General features: G+C 47.7%; 1 protein-coding gene across 1 annotated transcript in view; it reads right to left on the bottom strand.

The window, feature by feature from the left end:
• Positions 1 to 6,172: 6,172 nt before the first annotated feature.
• The window catches only part of Bean1 (brain expressed associated with NEDD4 1), a 50,290-nt gene continuing 35,599 nt past the window's right edge, over positions 6,173 to 20,863 (bottom strand). The window contains exons 3-5 of the mRNA XM_028884365.2: positions 13,514 to 13,777; positions 9,989 to 10,139; positions 6,173 to 8,276 (exon numbers count right to left, since the gene is read on the bottom strand). Of these exons, the coding sequence (XP_028740198.1) occupies positions 7,943 to 8,276; positions 9,989 to 10,139; positions 13,514 to 13,777 (749 nt within the window). The 3' untranslated portion in view covers positions 6,173 to 7,942. The remainder of the gene's footprint in view (positions 8,277 to 9,988; positions 10,140 to 13,513; positions 13,778 to 20,863) is intronic.

Genomic DNA, 20,863 nt, shown 5'->3' with positions numbered 1-20,863 from the left:
TCTGTGGCCAGATAAGGGAAACACTGTGCTAAGAAGGTCCCCTTGCTTCTTGCCTCTAGGATTTCTCAGACTGAGTAGTAGGCAAGTGGGATATGGACTTTTTGGAGGGAGAGAAATGGGTGGTACTTCCAACCTCTTGGACTCTGGCTTCCTAAATAAAAACAAATTATTTTTATTTTGAACTATATGTATGGCAGCATATCTGTGTGGCACCCCAAATGTGTACATGTGTACAGTACCCAGAGAGGCTCTTGGATGCCCTGGAGCTAGAGTTACATGTGGTTGCGAGCCGCTGGATGTTGGTGCTGGGAATCAAATTTGGCTTCACTGTATTATCCTGCTTTTTCTTCCCTAAGGTCCTCAAGCCAATTGTGTTTTCAAAGCTCCTTTGCCAGGTAAGGTGAAGCAGGCAGTCTAGGGAAGAGTTCAGTAACTTGGGGCTCTTCTGGTATAGACTAGGCACACCCCCCTCTTCTAGTAACAATAAGTGGCCTAGCTCCCTTACGTGCACATACTATGCACATCCCTCTGTAACCAGGTAGCTAGCAACCTTGGCTCACCACCTGTGTCGGGTTGCACACACTCTTCTGAAACAATGGGATGAGTTCCTCTTTACCAAACAACAATTAGACAGTTTCTATTCAAATATATTCCCAATGTGTCTTGGTATGAAGAATGGAAAGGCTGGTCAGACCTCAGCTGGTCTTGGATGTACGTGCAAGGTAAGGCGAAACTCTGTCCTGGAGTAAGCTTTTAGGGAGAGTCCTCTATTTTTACCATCTTAGGCCTGTGCATAACAGGGTGTATATGATGAAAGTCAGATGCATTATGGGAAGGGGTATGCACAGCAGAAAGATGATTAGATGACCAAACCTATCAGTTGAAACAGCCATTCTCACTCCGCCTCTTAGAAACAAACGCTTCATTCTTTTGGGTACCATAAAAGGAAGCCCTGAATAATCACTGGAGCCTTGAGTATCCTCCGTCATGACAGTGTGTCCCTCTAATCTGTACCATCACTTCGCTCTGATTAAAGTTACTTGCTATTTTTATTTTTTGCAAATTGGCATGAGCCCTTATTTTCAATTTTTTGGATAAGAGGTCAAGAACCTAGAAATACCTGACCCAACCCTGATAGCCCTGACCTCCAGTAAGAAAGGTAGGACAAAGGTTCTGGGGTGAGGATGCAAGCATCTTTGAATGGGAGGAGAGTCCCTCTTTGGTCTATCATCCCAAGTCTAGCTGATAGTCAAAGCTGTACTTGTCCAGCATCGTGAAACTTTGTATTGAGCATGGGAGGCTTCTTGACGGGGATCTGCAGGGCCAGGTCCTTGTGTTGTCTTGAAGGGCCTGGTCTGGGCCAAGAAGTATGTATGTGGGAGAGACATGTAAAATGAGTCTCATCTCTCTTGTTTTTTGCTTGTTTTGTTTTTGAGACAGGGTCTTGTGTCACCCAGGCTGGCCTCAAACTTAGGATGGAGCCGAGGCTGGTTTTGAACTGATTCTCTGGCCTCCATCTGAGTGCTGAAATTCACTCAGGTATCTTACAGATATGCACCACCACATTTGGCTTCCTGTCTCCTTCATTCCTTGGCTCCAGGCAGACTGGTTCCTTGAAGAGAAGGCTGGAGTGGCCTTTCACTAGCCCAGACCTTACAAACTGGCAGACTCAGTTTCCTCCCTCTTGTGAATTTCTTCTGTTACTTTTGATTTCTTACTGAGTTAACTGTTTTTCTCAACCTAGATAGACATTCCAGCCCCCAGCACTTGGGAACTCATCATGCCTAAGAGCCACCCACCTCTTCCAGGTCTCAAAGGTAGACTGTGATTGGAAGGGGGAGTGAAAACACCAGGCACGGTTCCTGAAGTGCCCCCTCTCTGGTCTCCCATGTTTGAACCTGTCCTGCTTCTCCATGGACGCTCTCTCACCTGATGTGTGACTCCACATTGGCCTGCTGCAGCCTGGTGTGTTTGTTGTTCAGTTAAACTTTCTGGGCCCTCAAGAAAAGCTGCTTTCACTAGCTGCCCATGTGCTTAGCTTTGGGGGAACACTGGGGATTAGCAGGGAGGTGAGACAAAGGATATTCAAGGATGGCTTTGATCTCAGTAGACTGGGGAACCTTCCCTTCAACAGCTCCGAAGGTCCCTGTATACCCTATGAACTTGGGCTTACTGTAAGAGGGGGCGGGGAGAGTCAGTTAAAGGTGCTACCTGGGCAGAGGGTCCCAGGTCTGAGACTCAACACTTAATTGTCATCAAGCTCTTGCATAACACCACGGGAAGGGCAGTTTTCTTTAAGAATAGAACTTGATGTTGTTACAGGTTTTCTATTCCAAAGCCCTGTTCACCCCTGCCGGGCTCTGTGCTGGACCACCCTCTGGAGAGAAACCAGCCCTGATCCTGGCACCCTAGTCTCAGGTAGACAACTCCAGACACTCAGGAACAATCCAGGAAGGGACAGGCTGGAAGGAGGAGAGACAAGAGACCCAGTGAGATGGTCCTGAGGGAGAAGACAGTCCCTGGACCATCACCTCAGGCCCTATGTGACAACACAGATCCGTGTCTTAGACCTTTGTCCAAATTTATGTTCCTTTTCAGAAGCAAAGCTGTATAATAACTGTGGATGACTGTGAGGGATATCTTGTACATCCAGAACTTAGAGAATGGCTTTAGGATGGAGTCTGGTTATTTCCCTGTAGCTAGGCACAATGGACATTGGAGCTGAGCCTCTCTGGGCACAACACCCCCTTTCCACCACCTTCCCCCCAACAGAGAAACCTTGGGGGTAAGAGTCAGGATGGATTCAAAATGGTGCCTACCTGGAGGCCAATTCTGACTTCTTCATCTGCTATGGGCCTCGGTCAGCAATCACCTCCTGCCTTGCCTTTCTGGGCATTTGTCCTCATCACCACGTGGTCACTATCTACCTCTAGTTGGTGATCACTGAGACTGATGGCTGGTGGGTAGAGCCAGGGTGGGTAGGACATGGTGGAGAGGGCCAAGATGGGTAGAGTGGTAGGTTGGACATGTGGGTAGGATGATAGTTAGGGTAGAGGAAACAGACTAAAGCCTGATGTTCTTGTGAGTGTATAGTCCTCTTTATCTCATCCTCTCTTTTGGAAAATCCATCCCAGGATAGAATATTTGGTTCACCTTCCTTAGAGTGGCATATGTCCTCTGGCCAGAGATAATCAGAGACCCCCTTGCCTTGCCCCCAGCCACAGCCACTGAGAGGCTCCAGGAAAGTCCTGTTCAGGCCATTCTGATTTCTGTGAGATACTTATATTTTCTTTCTGGCAGAGAGAGAGGGTCTCTCATCATTTTGGCTCAGGAACCAGCCAACTCGGACATGGGATGTCCACCGCCATTTTTCTAATGGGAGAATGGAGACAATGAGGTGGTCAGAGTCCAGAGAGACAGTATACCAACCCATGTCCTTTGATTTTCTGGATCCACCCATACCTAAAATCTGATTTATCACTTGGATAATTTAGGTACATGAACCAGTAAGTATTCTTTCTTGCCTCTTGCAATTGAATAAAAGGGAGGGTGATGGTTGGTGCTCAGAACCTGTCAGGGGGTCAAGCTCTCCTTTTCAATAAATAACAACCTATATTGCCATATAGTTGCTCTCCAGGCCCTGAGGTGTCATGCTGAGTGTGGCAGTGTTGTGGCTGAGGCTGTGATAACAGGGCTGCCACCTTGGGATTTCTTGGAGATATGCTGGGCAGACACAGCTATGCTACAGCCTGTGGACAAAGGTCTGCCGAGCCTCCAAGCTCAGGTCCACTAGCCTTGCCTAGATAAGGGCTCCTGGGCTCCAGAGAGTTAGCTTGGGCTTGGGAAATATGCAGCTCAGCAGAACAGAACCCAGGACAATAGATCTTCCCTCCGATGATAAAGCTGTGGCACTGCTCATGTCCAGTCCCTGGACAGCCATGTTAAATGTCAGAGGATGAAGACAGGAACATACAAGCATCAGTATGTGCAACACCTGGGTGTACAGATGGAAGCCCTGCATTCAAGAGGTATTAGTGTGGGCACCAAGGCTGTCTGAGTAAATGTGTATGAAGCCAGAGGAGGTGGGAGTTAAGCAATGGTGGTGGTGGTGGTGGTGGTGTGTGTGTGATACCTAGCTATACAAACTGGGTTTGCATGAAAGCAGGCTTAACCCAGTGATGGTAGATGTTGCATGAGGTGGCCATGGACTGCCTGCCGTACCCTTACTAGTGTCTTGTTCTTCCCTCTTTGCTTGGGTGAGGCCTGTCACTTAGCTGTGGCAGAGGCCTTTGGTGCTATCCAAAGCCTGGGACTTTCTGTGTCCATCCATAATGACTCAGCTACTGTATGGCTTTGTCTGCCAACAGCTGTGGCTTCCTGGTATGAAGTCCTTCTCTGGTCAGAAGAGCCTGCATGGCAGGAACCAGCACTCTATAAAAGGAAGCCTCCAAACAGTGCTGCTGAGAGCCAGGTATGAGTGACACAGATCTGTCACCTTAGAAAGCCTGACTTCAAGGCATGGTGTGCCATTATTGTCTCTTGGATTGCCAGTGAGATAGAGGTTGGTGGCCCACATTCTTCCAGGCTTCCTCCTCCTCCTTTCACTGCCCTGAGGCTACTACATCCCTACCCAGCCCTTTGGACAGTATGGCTGTGTTCCAGGATCTGGTCCTGCTGCCTCCTAGCATACCATCTGAATGGTGGACCATCACATCCCATCTCCTGGGGATTTCAGGCACCCAGCTGTTCTCCTTGGGCCTTGTTTCCTGGAAAAGAAGAGTCAACTCCTTGTAGGATCGCACAGTCTTGAGCATGATGCCCACAGCCCAAGGAGTGTGTGGATGGAAGAGATAGGGAGAACCATGAGGCTGATAGTCCCAGGAACTTAGATTGAGTGTCAGTGTAGGTGGTCTGGGTAGGAGTCAGCATGTGGCTGGACACCATCACCATGAAGGAGGAGGAGCTCCAGAGTGGAGCCCAGGAACATATAAAATGGGGGGAGGGGAGAAGGTAAGTATTTTGCATATAGAGAGGAATGCATAGCCAACAGGAATTCCCAGAAACCAGGACTGAGGGATAGAGTCTCCTCTAGAAAATGAGCAAACAGGTTCATCCTCATAGAACATCTCAGTGGCAGAAGACAAGCCCAGGATCCAAGTGTGAAATTCAGCATACAGTTCTGAGTGTCCCATGGCAGGCAGGAGTGGCCTCACTTTTCTAGTGTGGACTCTGTGACAATGAACAGTGGCTGCAGGGAGCCAGCAGGTGGCAGTGTGGGCTTGAGTGTGGACAGTGCTGGCCAGCAGGCCTACATTTCTCCAGCACAGACATGGGCTTTCCAGAAGGAGCCTGCAGGTTTGGCTCGCAATTGCCCGCCCCTGCCCCTGCTTGTTTAGGATGACACTCCAATTTCAGGGCGTGATCTTGGGAGCTAGGCCTATGCTAGTGCACTGGAGTTCTAGTGGAAGGGAAACTTGTACAAGAAAGGAAGTCAGGCTCCGTCTGAAAAGAGGTCACCAGGAAAAGCCTCCGTCTGCAGGGTGATAGGAAAGAGGAGTGTTTCTGCAGAGAGGAGCAAAAAGCACATTTCTGTCTGAGTGGCATTTCCTATTGTTCTGGGAAGGAAACGCCTTCAGAGTACTGAAGGCCAAAAGGTGGTGGTACCCGGTGTGCTTGGACTCAAGTCCTGAACTTGGTTGCTCGTCGTAGTCACACTACTATCGGACAGGCCTTGAAGTCACACTATGTTTCACAAAAACGTAAAAAGGGGGCTGGGGAGACGGCTCAGCCAGTAAGGTGCCTGCCGGGCAAGCGTGAGTTCAGATCCCCAGTACCACAAAAAAAGCCAGGTACCATAGTATGGGCTGGGAGGTGGAAACAGGAGGTTTTGGGGACTTGGCTAATCTAGACTAATAGGTGTCTCCAGGAACTAAGGAAGCAGAGATACCAAAAAGGCACTCCCAAGACACTGACTATGCAGATGCCCCCATCTGCCAGAGCACAACCTGGCCTCACGGGCTCAGACCTGAGGAGCAGCCAGCTGACACGTCAACATTCAGAGGCAGATTTAAGATTGCTTCCATTTAGGGGTTCCTTTCCTCTCCGTTTGCAGCCGTCAGGAAACCTCCAGGGCCCCCACGCACTCCTTGCAAGCGTTACTGCTCTCTACATCTTTGTTGATATGATGTATTTATTTTGAACACAGAAAAGATACATTGCTGCTTATTCAGCTCAATCTGGGAAGGAGAACCGCTGTTCTGTAGATCCCTCCAACATGATGAGTAGGCAGGGATGGTTTTTCTTCCCCCAGCACGTTCCAGAGCCACAGAAACAGACTGCATTTCTTGAAAGACTCTCATCCCTGGGGTGCATTTGAAAGGCTATACAGTACAACAGACATATTTTTGCCTAGAAAGCAGAACACCACAAAGGTAGGCAGAACTGCTTGTAAACAAGGTTCCCTTCCCCAGGTGGAGACTGTGACTCTAGGATGCCGCTTGCAGGATGCTACAGAACCTGTGGGTGGGTCCCTTTGGACTCTGCATCAGAATCAATGCGATTTCTATAGAAAATAAAATGAAAGGTAGCCGTCCTTGCCACCCCTCTGCTTAAGAAAGGGAGTGCTGAATTGTCTTAGCCCTTCATTGGAGAAGTTGAAATGTGGGAGGAGGATCAGTGGGGGTGGGTCTGCTGCTTTGGGATGAGTGACAAAAGATGGGGAGTGGGGGAGGCAGGGTGTCCTGCTCCTGTCAGCGGCAGTGCTGGCAGGGCTCTCCTCGGAGATGCTTAGCCACCACCTTCGGCAAGCTGGCTCTTCAACGATCACCTCTGTCACCTTATACCGTCTTTGATGGAGATTGCCGGAGGTCACAGGCCAGTATCTGAGCCTGCTTCTGTGACAGGATGTTGACCGCAGACACTAGTCTTTTCATAGTGGCATGGTGTTTTCTGTGGGGTCCATATTCTTTTTATTTTTGTCTCTGCGTATGTCCCAGAGAGGCAAGGCCAGAATTCATCACCTCAGTCCCCAGCTGTGAGTTGCCACCCTGGATAACAGCACTGGCTCTTGGGTTAGCTTGAGACCTCTTGGACTCAGGCTAGCAGGGCTGGCTGGGCACTTACCGGGCAGCGGGCCCTTCTGTGCCTCTGAGGAGTGTCTAGGTAGCCCTGTGTTGAGGCTACCCATACCTTGTCTCCCTTGAACTCCCAATCCTGGCGTGGACATGGGAAGAACTGTGACCCTCCTCCTCCATGACACATGCCCAAGGGCCTGTCCTCCCCCTGTCACTTGGGGTGGGTGTCTGAGCTAACCCCACTAGCACCGCCAAACTGAGGACATGGAGACAGCAAGGGGCTCAATGGGCTGTGAGGACCTCCAGGTCATGCCTGGCCACCAGACCGGGTTCTCCACCCTGTAAGTGGCAGGGTGATGGCACTGTGGCTCTTCTGACCTGGAGTGGAAAGACAGGCACAGTGCACGGTGGGACCTCACTGGGACTGCCTCAGCTCCCAGTGGGACAAGCCCTAGGGTAGGGTAGGGCTTGTGGCAAGAAGTGGGCCAAGCAGTTGCTGCAGGAGAATCAGATCGTGGCCACAGCCTAGAGGAGGCTGGGGGAGAGGGAAGAAAGTAGGGATTCCCACCTCCCCTCTGCCCAGCACTGTTCAGAGAGGTACTACCACCAGGTGCACGGCTTCGGGGGCAGAGGCACCAGATGGGGGCACTTCATCTACAGAAAACCTTCCCAGGCGAGTTTTTGTGGGAGTGGGACCTGTGTATGTGCAGGTGTTTCTATGTGTGTGGCATGTGTCAGTGTGTGCATTTGGGGGATGCCAGTGTTTGTGTGTTCTCATATATATGCATGTGCATGAGTTGTGCGCACCTGTGTGCCTGGAGGAGACAGGGTAGCCTAGAAGGATCAGTAGGACTTACAGGCTGGGTCACTCACACAATCCTCTCAGGGCTGGCAGTCGGAGCCTGGGTTGGGGTAGGTGAGCCCTGGGAGTTAGGTGGCTGTGGTTCTGGTCCTGGCAGTGGCAGCAGGTCAGATGGGGAGCCTGCTCCACACACAGCTTCATAAGGTGGCAGCGTGTCCATGGAGACAGCGTGGAGGCCACTCTGGCCCTGGGTCCTCTGCTCCTGCTGATGTTGGCTGTGGCCGCTGCCTGAGTTGAGGGCACCATTCAGCATGGGGCAGGAGTCAGTCAGCGAGTAGGGTGGTGGTGCATCCGTGGGGACGTACAGCTGAGTGGCCCCTGGTCCCACACACTCCTCATAGCTGCGAGAGAAGAGTTTTCACTCAGGTTATGGATCCCAAGACCTTAGGGCAGGTGGAAGAGTCTATTCTGTGTGGTGAGGAGCTGCCCTCATTGTGGAAGACGGCCAGCCTCACACATGCTGGCTCCTATGAGACCACACTAGTCCCCAGGGAGGATAGTCTGATACCCTTAAGACATGGGTCCTGGGTCAACTTTACTTCACATCCCATGTGAACCCAAGCAAATCCCTACATCTTTCTCCCTGGGGGTTTTAGGTTCCCTGGAGCAAGAGCAGCCACTGTCTAGGAATAGTCCTAGGCTGGGCACTGTGATAGGACCCCCTGAAATGTCTTGTAGGGTTAGGAAGGAGCCCCTGGGGCCCCTGAAACTGTAGCTGTAGAGCTAAGAGCATCTACTGCTTCTCCTGGTGCCTCTGGTGGGAGGGAGAAATGACATTTGCCAGGGCCAGGATCTGCAGTGGGGAAGTGACAGGACTCTCATCCCCTGCTCTAAATGATGGGCACTGCAGGTGGCTGGGACAACTCAAATGCCCAAGAAGGCACTGTCACTTCACGTGGTCTGCTGCTCCCGTGAAGGCTGGCCATGATAATTCCTGTCCCAATGGGAGGGTCTTGGAATCTGGGGCTATATAGGGCTCTAGATGCTCCATTCCAAGAGCAGAGGCCTAGTGTCCAGCAAGCGTCCATCCATACCTCTCCCTTGTCTGACCACTGTCCTTGAGTCTCCTGGAGCATTAGACTTAACTCCTCTTCCTCAGGCTCTACAATCTATTTCCTTGTGTAAAGTAGGATGGGTCATCCAATTTATTGGATTTTTCTTGGTGAGAAGAAGGCACTGTGGTTAGTTGGGGGCATGGTTCAGAGCTGGACCAGAATCCTATAGCTCCTGAGGGTGTGCCCTGAGAACATCACCTCCCTGGCCCCCAAGGAGTTCAGCTGCTTTAGCCTGTATGGGGAGGAATTGGGCTCTGTAAGGTGCCCCCTTTGTCCTTGTGGTTCATCTATAGGACAGGGCCAACAGGGGCTACTTTGATTGATGTAGAGGTGCACAGGGATGGAGTCTGGGAGGAAATGGGGGCTCTCTGTGAGTCAGAGCTGTCTAGGTTCCTATCAGACAGGGGTGGGCTGATGAAAGCCTACCCTGCCTGGGCTAACTGAGATTGGGACCCGGGTGGCCTAAGGCAAGAGTATGAGAAGGTGGGGACAGGACTGGAAAGGCAGGGTCTCATGCACACCAATGATGATAGGGGCTAGCCAAGCCTGGGACTCTGGCTGCAGCTGCAATGTGTGAGAAAGACTGATCTAACTGTGGGCATGGATTCCTAGTGTCACAAATAGGAACTTAAGAGATTTTTCTCCTTAAATGGACACCGATCCCATGGTCATGATCCTGAATATCCCACCATTCTTGCCCCAAGGGAGATCCCTGGAGGAATTTGTAGGGGCTCCCCAAAACTGTCATGAGACCACCCCCAAACTACAAGTCTCCCCTCCCCACCACCCACCAGCCTGGAATCCCAGCTGGTCTCTGTAGTCCATCCTGGTGACATTTCCTGAGTCATGCCCATCCATCTTCAAGGGGACTTGCTTGGTCAGAGGGCAGAGGCTGTGGCCATGCCCACTGGATCCCGGGGGAATGAGGTTCTTTCCCTGGGTGGGAGATCCTTTTATCCAGAGGGTCCACTTCTCTCCCCCTCATGAGGCCCTCTTACCCTGGTGGAGAATCTGGGTACAGCTCCCTGAGCACTGTGACATCCACATCCCCATCAGAGCTGATGTCCAAGGGCGGTGGCCAGTCCTCAGCAGGGCTACAGGCATAGGGCATCCTGTGACTGGAGTGGCTGTGCATATGTCCATCAGATGCTGCAGAGAACGTAAGTGTAGGCAGGGCTAGGGATCTCCTTCACAGCAGCAGTCCATCTGAGGCTCGGAAGTCCCCACGCGACCATCCCCTTACCAGGCATGGCTGTCTCTATCCCGAGCAACGCCACCAGAGTGTGAGCACTGTGCTGTTCTGGGAGTGGGGTCACAGGGAGGAGACAAGGCTGGACCTATCTTGAGGAGCTTCCAGGATGGATGACAGCTTAGCCCAGGGCAGCCTTGGCACTGGATGGTATGTGTTAAGCTTGAATAAGTTGGTACAGGACTGTGGGAGAAGAGACATGTGCTCGGCACACATGTGACTCCAGAGACTAGTTCCCACTCCTCATACAGACTTCTCCTTCCTCTTGACCCAACAGCAATAGAAGAGTATAGACCAGGAACCCTATTCACAGGCCCAATTTTGGGGTTATTCATGGGAACTAAGAAAACTCTCAGAGGAAATACATCCATTTATTGGTGGCTCTGTCCATTGGGCAGATCATGACCCTTATTTTATCCTTCATATTGCCTATATTTTTAAGGTTTTCTACAATGACTACATATTGCTTTTCTGCTAGAATAAACCCAATCACAGGCTTTGCAAGAGGAGCTGAACTGAGATTTATTCCCCTTCGGGGTGTCAGCTGAAAGGTGGGAGCTTTGGAACAATGTAGGAGAAGAAAGCCAGGAGAGATGAGACAAACAACAGAACAGAAGCTAGGCCATGGTTACTGGGCACTAGAGCTGGGGTCCTGTATTGCCAGTGTTGTCCAGAAGAATCTCTGGGCTCAGGCACAGGATGGGTCCACATGCAGAGCTGGAGGTTGCTGTACCTCCTTCTGCAACCCCACCCCCATACCCCGGCTTGGGAACTGTAGTCCTCACCCTGGTTCTAAGCCTTGTCACAAAGACCCATGAAGATCACTCTTTCCATAGCCCCTGGAAAACCTTCTTTGGTCTGAGTGCAGGTGGGGTGAACCACATATAGGTCGTAGTCTCATGGATGCCACCCCTGTGACTAAGGCTGGAGGTGTGGGTATGAGAGTAAGGAAGAAGAAGAGTCCCATTTCATTTCCCTGGTAGTGATAAGGAGGGCTGGAGAAGTTTCCCAAAGGAAGTAAGCAGCCTTTGAGTCAGGCCTGGTCAGCTTCAGAACAGTGGTTGGGCAGAAGGAAAGCATGTTCGAAAGGGTAGATGCTGAAGGAGCCACATCAGGTGCATGGGGGCAGGCAGTAGGTGCTGAGTTGGAGGAGCAGGGGGCATGAGGGGTGTACTGGGTCTACCTAGCATCCTCCGGGTGGGGGACAGTTAAGGTAGTACCCAGGCTCCTCATGGGAGCATAGGTCATGTCAGCCTGGTCTGGGCTCTACTCTTGTCTGCGAAGGAGAGCTTAGCCCCTGGGAGACTCTGGGCCTGGGCTGGCTGAGCTTCCTTGCTGGTCCATACAAAACTGCTGACCTTTCTTTCTAATCCTAGCTGGTTCAGCGCATGTCACTAACTGGCCATCTTTCTTCCATCGCCACTATGTCTCCCTGACAGATGACAGCCCTCCCAGCGCTGTCTAAGGCCTGGTCTCTTGCTTCTCTCTAGACTTTCCCAGAGGAGCAGCATCTAGGTCTGAAGGGCCCTTAGCATCCCAGAGTCTGCTGGACCTAGCCCTAAGTCGGGTGGCCCTTTAGGGCTGTGCAGGGATCAATCTGAGTGCACACAGGTCAGCTACCAGGGCTCGCATCTCTATCTGCCTCTTACAAGAGGATGGCCCCAGGTCCATTGTTCAACTGCTCCAGTCTCAATTTTGGATCAGCAAATTGGGGTGGGGAGCAGAGCTAGCTATTCAAGACAGTTAGGAGGAGGATTCTGCAAAAATGAGATAATGCAAAGGAAGTTCCAGGCACAGGTAAGTGCTCTTACCCACCAGCCCTCTGTGTTAGCTTCAGGTGTCCCTTAACTGCTAACAGGTGGCTGGTCCTGCTGGTTCTTTCTTGCTCCCAGGCTTCTCCTGCCTTGGATGGGGAAGGCAATTCAGGTCCCACATAAAACTTGAGCTGTAGTAAGAGCCCCCCACCCCAGGGTCTTGCACTCTATGGGCCAAGCCTGCCTTTCCCCCCGCCAATTGGGGGGCAGGGGGTCTTCACTCTGGGTAGTGGCCCTGGCTGCCCCTTTGAAGACTCCCTTATTCCTGCCATGGAACACTGTCTCAGAATCAACCCTGCTTCATTTAGATCATGTGGTCTCTGTCAGGAATGGGATAGAGTCAGGTGGCCATGTTCTATAGAAGTTCATGCATTCTGACAAGATGGACACTCCTGGGACTGGTCCCCTGCCCCAGTAGCCACTGTTGTAGGACGAGAAAACCTGAAATAATTTGGTTTTTTTCTTTGTGGGCTCTCAGTGATATATTTTTCACTGATCATTCATTATATCATCCATTCATCTATGTATATACCTACTCATTCTATTTACACTCCACCTGAGCCTTAAGTTTCCATCCTTTACTCACCCAGCCCCTCTATGTCACTCAAGCATGCCACTTAATCCACCCATATATCCATCCTCCTACCCCCCATTTCTCTATTTCTCCATTGGTCTATCCATCCATCATACCCATTTACCTATCCATCCCCTCCACCCATCTATCCACAGATCTATGCATTCAATCCCTTATGCACTCATCCCTCTACTGGTCTAGTCTACTCACCAATCTCTCTCTGTGTCCATTCATTCACTCATCTATCAATCTTTGAACTCATTTATTTCTCCTGTCATCCATATCTCCACTTATACGCACTCGCCTGTTCCTTTCTTATCCATCTGCTCATCTACATTACTTATCCTTCTATTTATCCACACATCCACCTGTCTATCTCTCCATTTATCCAGTCACCCATTCACTCACCCAGTCTTCCAGCTCTCTACACATCCATTTTCACTCATCTCTCTACTTACTCATCTCTCCATTTGTCTATCCACCTATCTCTCTACCCACCCACCCACCTAACCATCTCTCCATTCATCCTATCACCCCCCTAGCCACCTACTCACAAATCCATCTTTCCATCCTCCATCTCTCCATCTCTCTATCCATCCATCCTCCCATCCAGATGCCAGCTGGACCTATGTCGGCACAGCATGAACCAACAGTGGCAGTGGCTGAGGAGTATGACACACTCTCCATCTGGCCTTCAGCTCTCCCCAAGTCCTTCTCTTGACAGACTACAGGCCTTTCATGCTGTGGGGGACATGATAGTGGACGTCTGTGAGCCCTTCCTGATGGACCAGGATACTTTCCTGACCCCATGGCAGAGCTGCCACCTCCTTGTACACACCTCCATAAGTCAGTCACAGTGGCGGGAGTAGCATGACCCAGAGCTCACCTTGGCCCTGCTCGTATTCTCGGTGTCGGCGCCGGTGTCGGCGGTGATGGTGATGGTGTCGGCGGTGGCGATGGTGGTGTCGCTGGATGCGGGCTTGTCTGTCCCTTCTGATGCTTCCCACAATGATAGTGATGCAGGAGAGGGTGATGACCACACCTATGACAGCACTTGCCACCAGCACGGGAGACACCAGCAGGTGGCTGTGCTCAGAGCTCTCGGAGAATGTGGTGGGGTAGAAGTAGCTGGTGCGGTTGTACCGTGCTACTGCGGACAGAGAGAGGGGACACTGAGCTGGGTCTCAGGCCTGCCACACACCTTCCTCCTTCAACCCCACCATCCTGGGAGTCGTATATCCTTAAATAAATAGAGGAGAGTCAGGATCAGGCTTCTCATCTTGGTTGCTCCTGCTGTGGGGGAGGGAAGCAGAACTCCACCCAAATGCCTGCAGGGGCTTCTGGTGTTTGTAGGCTACCCTCCTTCATTTCTCCTGGCCCTTTTGCACCAGGAGCCCCACTAGCCCACTTACTTTAAAGCCCCACCGCACTCAGTCCCTAGTTAAGGACAGATGGGTAAAAGAAGAATGTGGGAGCTTAGCTGGAACTGGAACACGCTTAGCAGCAGTTTTGACTCATGCTTTTGCAGCACACTGATAATCATGTGTCACTGTTATCCACGCCTGATACTCACACTTTGATTGAAGTTCAGTATAAAAAACTCCCTTGGTGGGATGTGCACCCCACGGTCCTAGCTAGGCATGCATGCCTCTTTTGTGCACATTCCTTTGTGTGTGTGTGTGTGTGTGTGTGTGTGTGTGTGTGTGTGTGTGTGTGTGTATGTATGTACGTAGGCACACGTGAGCATGGGGTGCATGCATGTGGAAACCTGAGGCTGATGTTCAGAACCGTCTTCTATTACTCTTCCACCTTATTCATCAAAGCAGGGTCTCTCAATCAAATCCAGAGCTTGCTGCTATGGCTAGTTTCAGTAGCCAGCTTACTCTGGGGATTCTCTGTCTCTGACTCACGAGGTTGGAATTCTATGGCCTGCCCACCTGCCCAGCTATTATATGGGTTCAGAGGGTTGGAACTCCAGTCCTCAAACTTGTGTGGCAAGTGCTTTAACCACTGGTCATCTCTCCAGCCCACACGCACACTTCTTGATGCTCTGACATGAGAATGCCGATGTAAATGGATTCCTGGGATTCTGTGAGGACAAACGCTGGCCAGTTTTCAGAGGCCCTACTATGTGTAGGCTCAGTGCTAAGATCTCACTTCATCTTGGAGGTTATGTTCATTCAAGTCTTCCCATGTAGTGTGAGGACATCGTGACTCAAAGATATTAGATAACGCACACGCCAATATGTAACGGAGGCAGGCTCTCTCTGGGCTGTGGTTCCTTCACTAAGTCAGGAGATGAATAAGAAGCTGGGGAGGGGATTACAACCATAGGGGAGGGGGAAGACAGAATTGAGTTATGAAAGAGTGTCAGTTAATTCTTACTGGGATTAAGTCTGTATAAATATGAGATAGCTTTGGTAAGATGTATGTGGTAAGCCCTAGAAAAATCACTAAATAAACGCAGTGGAAAAATCTTTTAAATGGATCAAAATATTAGACTCAAAGTATTTAGTTATAGCAAAAAGTAAAAATAGAAGGGAGAAAGACATGAGACACACAGACAAAAAGTAAATTGGCATACGTAAATACAGCTGTATCAATGGTCATGCTGAATGTGATCTGATTAACTAACCTGACCAAGAGGCAGAGACTCTCAGTCTGGGCAAAAACTGTAACTATGTTACTGTCTGCAGGCATCTCATTTGGGAACCAGAGTTAAGAGGGAAAGGATGGAAAAATAGATACCATGTAAACATAATTATAAGATGGCTGGAGTGGCTGTAATAATTAAGAAAAAGAGACTTTAAAACAAAGAGTCATTAGAAATAAAAGGGACATTTTATAATAAAATGATTAATCCACCAGGAAGTCACAAAACTGTAAACATATATTCACTTAACAAGAGAGTCCCAAAATACATTAAGCAAAGGCTAAAAAACTGAAAGGAAATTGACACAGTACAACAGCTTCTGGAACTTCAACGCTCCATCTTCTATAAGATTAGGTAGAAGCCAGGGGTAGTGGCACATACCTATAATCCCAGGATTTGAGAAGCAGTGACAGGAGAATCATAAGTTCAAGTCCAGCCTCAGCTACATAGTGAGACCCTCTCACAAACCAAGAAATGAGCCATCCAAGCAACAAACAAACAACTAAGCAGAAGAAATACAAGACTCAACAAAATGATAAACAACTTCAACCTAATATACACCCACTGAACACTCCACCTGACAGAATATGCATTCTTTTCTAGCACAATGGAACATTCTCCAGAATGGTTCATAAGCTAGGCTGCAAAATGAGCCTCACTTTATTTAAAATGATCAAAATTGTACAAACTATGTTCTTTGATTACAAGGAAGATTAGAAGTGAGTAACACCAAGAAATGTGTGAAAAAATGTAGGAAGTAGGCAACAAACCAAGAAATAAATAACAAACTGGAGCGAAAGGCACAGGGGAAATTCAAGCATATGTTGAAATGGGTTAAAGTGAAAACCAGCATATCAGACCCTGTGAGATGATGCTAATGTAGTAGTTAAGGGATGTTTACAGCTTTAAGTATCTATATTCTTTTTAAAAAGATCTCAAGCCAACAAATAGTTTCTACCTTAGAATCCTGGAAAGAGAAGATCAAACTGAAGTCTGTGTAAGAAGGAAGGGAGGAAAAGGATTAGAATAGACATGTGTGGAATTAGAGACTCAAAAGGCAATAGAGAAAGTCAGAGAGGCCATACTCTATTTATTTATTTATTTATTTATTTATTTATTTATTTATTTATTATTTAAGATGAACAAAATACAAGTCTTCAGCTAGAATGACCAAGGAAGGGAGGCTGGAAGGTGAAGGTTCAAAATACTAAAATCAGAAATGAAAGAGGGGGCATTACTATAGACCCTATAGAAATACAGTTATCAAGGAATATTAGGAAATTGGATATCTTGCATGAAACACACAAATTCTTAGAAATACACAAAACTGAACGAATAGACCCAGGAGTAATCAGAACCTCTCAGCAGAGTTATCACTAGTGAAGAGATTTTTGAATGACTAATAAAAACCAGGAAAAATCTAGCACAAGACTGATGAACTGTACCAAACATTTAAAGAATAAATAACTTTAATAGGTACAAAATTTCAGTTTTGGAGGATGAAGAAAGTTCTGGAGAGGATGGTGACAGTTACACAATGTATGAGTGGACATAAGGCAATTCATCTGTATAGTTAAAATAATTATATATATATACATATACATGAAATAATGTCAATTTTCACAGAATTCTCAAAAATAATAGTATAGGTGAGCATGCTTACCAACTCAATGTATAAGGCCATCCTTACCCAGATACCAAAACCAGACAAAAATGTTATAAGAAAAAAAATACAGTTCAATATTTATTAGAGCAAAGCCTCCTGATACAATGCTAGTGAACTGAGTTCAGTAATGCTTGACTTCATGACTTCTGATTTGACAAACAATTCTTGGATATGACAACAAAATCATGAGAAACTAGAGAAAACCAGATAAACATAAAATTTAATAATCCATTTGCACCAAAGGAAACAATGAAGGAATAGAAGAGACAATCTATAGAATGGGAGAGATATGCTTGTGAATTAGGTATCTCAGAGGGTATGAAAGTCTAGAATATATAAGCAACTATTAAAACATCAGTAATATAAATATTGTGCCATTAGAAGTAAGCCAAGATCAGAATGGACGTTTCTCTAAAATATAACTGGCCAATAAACACACAAAAATGTGATGAAATGAAAAAAAAAGAAAGAAAGAAAAAGAAAAAGCTGGGTGTAGTAGCTCAGGCCTTTAATCCCAGCACTTGGGATGTGTAGGCGGGTGGATCTCTGTGAGTTCAAGGCCAGTCTGGTTTACATAGTGAGCTCCAGACTCTAATAGCCAGAGTTAGAGAGTGAGACTGTGGTGGTTTGAATAGGAATGGCCCCCATAGGCTCATGTGTTTGAATGCTTGGTCATTAGGGAGTCACTACTTGACAGGGATTAAGAGGTGTGGCCTTGCTGGAGTAGATGTGACACTGGAGGAAGTGTGTCACTGGAGGGCAGGGGGCTTTGGGGCTTCAAATGCCCAAGCCAGGCCCAGTGTCTCTTTCTCTCTCTTCTTGCTGCCTGAAGATTTGGATGTAGAACTCCCAGCTGCCTCTCAGCACCAAGTCTGCTTGCACACCACCATGCTTCCCACCACAAGGATAATGGACTAAACCTCTGAACTGTAAGCCAGCCCCAAAGAAATGTTTTCCTTTATCAAAGTTACCATGATCATGGTGTCTCTTCACAGAAATAGCACATTGACTAACATAGAGACCTTAGAAAACAAACAAACGAATGAAGGGGGGAGAGAGAGAGAGAGAGAGAGAGAGAGAGAGAGAGAGAGAGAGAGAGAGAGAGAGAGAGAGATGCTGAAGTGCAAATCAGAGCCACAGAGAGATGAGCATTCATACTCACTTGGATGGCTATAATCAGTGAGATAGATGATACCAAGTGCTGTGGAGGAACGAGAGTCTTAAAAACTGTTCAAGTAAAGGACCTGTATGGCAAGAACTTTAAGTATCTGAAGAAAGCAATTGAAGAAGATATCAGAAAATGGAAAGACATCCCATTCTTATGGATAGGTAGGATTAACATAGTAAAAATGGCAATCTTACCAAAAGCAATCTACAGATTCAATGCAATCCCCATCAAAATCCCAACACAATTCTTCACAGACCTGGAAAGAACAATACTCAACTTCATATGGAAAAACAACAACAAAAAAATTCTTTTAGGATAGCTAAAAGAATCTTGTACAATAAGCAACCTCTGGAGGCATCACAATCCCTGACTTCAAGCTCTACTATAGAGATACAGTAATAAAAACAGCTTGGTACTGGCATAAAAACTGACATGTGGACCAATAGAATTGAATTGAAGACTCTGACATTAATTCACACAGGTATGAACACCTAATTTTTGACAAAAAAGCAAAAACTGTACAATGGAAAAAGAAAGCATCTTCAACAAATGGTGCTGGCATAACTGGATGTCAACATGTAGAAGAATGTAAATAGATCCATATCTGTCACCGTGCACAAAACTTAAGTCCAAGTGGATCAAAGACCTCAACATAAATCTAGTTAACCTGAACCTGATAGAAGAGAAAGTAGGAAGTAGTCTTGAATTCATTGACACCGGAGATCACTTCCTAAACATAACACCAGTAGCACAGACACTGAGATCAACAATTAATAAATGGGACCTCTTGAAACTGAGAAGCTTCTGTAGGGCAAAGGACATGGTCAATAAGACAAAACAATAAGACAGCCTACAGAATGGGAAAAGGTCTTCACCAACCCCACAACTGACAGAGGACTGATCTCCAGAATATATAAAGATCTCAAGAAACTAGACATCAAAATACCTAATAGTCCAATTAAAAAATAGGCTATAGAGCTAAACAGAGAATTCTCAACATAAGAATCTCAAATAGCTGAAAGACATTTAAGGAATTGCTCAACATCCTTAGTCATCAGGGAAATGAAAATCAAAACGACTCTGAGATACCATCTTACATCTGTCAGAATGGGTAAGATCAAAAACACTGATGACAGCTTATGCTGGAGAGGATGTGGAGCAAGGGGAACACTCCTCCACTGTTGGTGGGAATGCAAACTTGTACAGCCACTTTGGAAATCAGTATGGCAGTTTCTCAGAAAATTGGGAATCAATCTTCCCCACGACCAGATATACCACTCTTGGGCATATACCCAAGGAATGCTTAATCATACCACAAGGACACATGCTCAACTATGTTCATAGCAGCATTATTTGTAATAGCTAGAACCTGAAAACAACCTAGATGCCCCTCAATTGAAGAATGGATAAAGAATGTGGTACATATACACAATGGAGTACTACTTAGCAGAGAAAAACAATGACATTATGAGGTTTGCAGGCAAGTGGATGGAACTAGAAAATATCATCCTGAGTGATGTAACCCAGACTCAGAAGGACAAACATGGTATGTACTCCCTCATAAGTAGATACGAGATATAAAACAAAGGATAACCAGACTGCAACCCATAGCTAGCAACCCTAGGAAATACACAGGGATCACCCATTGATGGAGAAATGGATGAGATCTATATGAGCAAACTGGGGGCGAGGAGGGTAATGGAGGGTAAGGGATGGGGGATGAGAGCTTAGGGGAGCGGGAGGTTCAAACTGGAACAGGAACAGAGTGGGAGAGCAAAGAAAGAGATACCATAATAAAAGAAGACACCATGGGAACAGGGAGAAGAAGAGTGCTAGGGAGGTTCCCAGGAGTCCACAAGGATGACTCCACCATAGACTACTGGCAATAGTCGAGAGGGTGCCTGAGCTGGTCTACTCTGGTGATCAGATGGCTGAATACTCTAACTGACATCATAGAACCCTCATCCAGTGACTAAAGGAAGCAGATGCAGAAATCCACGGCCAGGTCCCAGGCAGAGCTCCAGGAGTTCAACCGATGAGAGAGAGGAGGGATTCTATGAGCAAGAGATATTGAGACCATGATTGGAAGAAGTACAGAGACAACTAGCTAAACTAGTAGAAACATGTGAACTGTGGACCAAGAGCTGAGGGGCCCCCATGTTACTGGACTAGACCCTCTGAATAAGTGATACAGTTGTTTAGCTTGAACTGTTTAGGGGGCCCCAGGCAGTGGGATCAGACCTGTTCCTAGTGCATGAGCTGGGTTTTTGGAACCTAGTATCTATGGTGAGACACTTTGCACAGCCTTGGTGCAGAAAGGAGGGGCTTGGACCTGCCTCAACTGAATGTGCCAGGCTCTGCTGACTCCCCATGGGAGACCTTGCCTTGGAGGAGGAGGGAAAGGGGGATGGTTTGGGGGAGGGATTCTGGGGGCAGGAGGAGAGAGGACAGGGGAATCTGTGATTGGTAAAATGAATAGAAAATCTCTTAATTAAAAAAAAAAGAATGCCTTAACTTAAAAAAAAACTGCTCATGGGAATGTACATGCTATTGGCTCTTTTCTAAAAGCATTCTGGTCCTTCCCAAATGACTAAACATGATCTCAGATGATCCAGCCACCTCCTCCTAGGCATATACCAGGAGAATGAAAACACATCTGTGCAAATTAATAGTCAAAATAATATCATAACAACCTCCAAAGATGGAACACAGCTTCTTTCCCAGTCTTTAGATTCTTTTCCTTAAAACC

Source organism: Peromyscus leucopus, chromosome 5 (assembly GCF_004664715.2).
Source record: "Peromyscus leucopus breed LL Stock chromosome 5, UCI_PerLeu_2.1, whole genome shotgun sequence".
Classification (NCBI taxonomy): domain Eukaryota; kingdom Metazoa; phylum Chordata; class Mammalia; order Rodentia; family Cricetidae; genus Peromyscus; species Peromyscus leucopus.
This window is presented reverse-complemented; position numbering and strand designations above follow the sequence as displayed.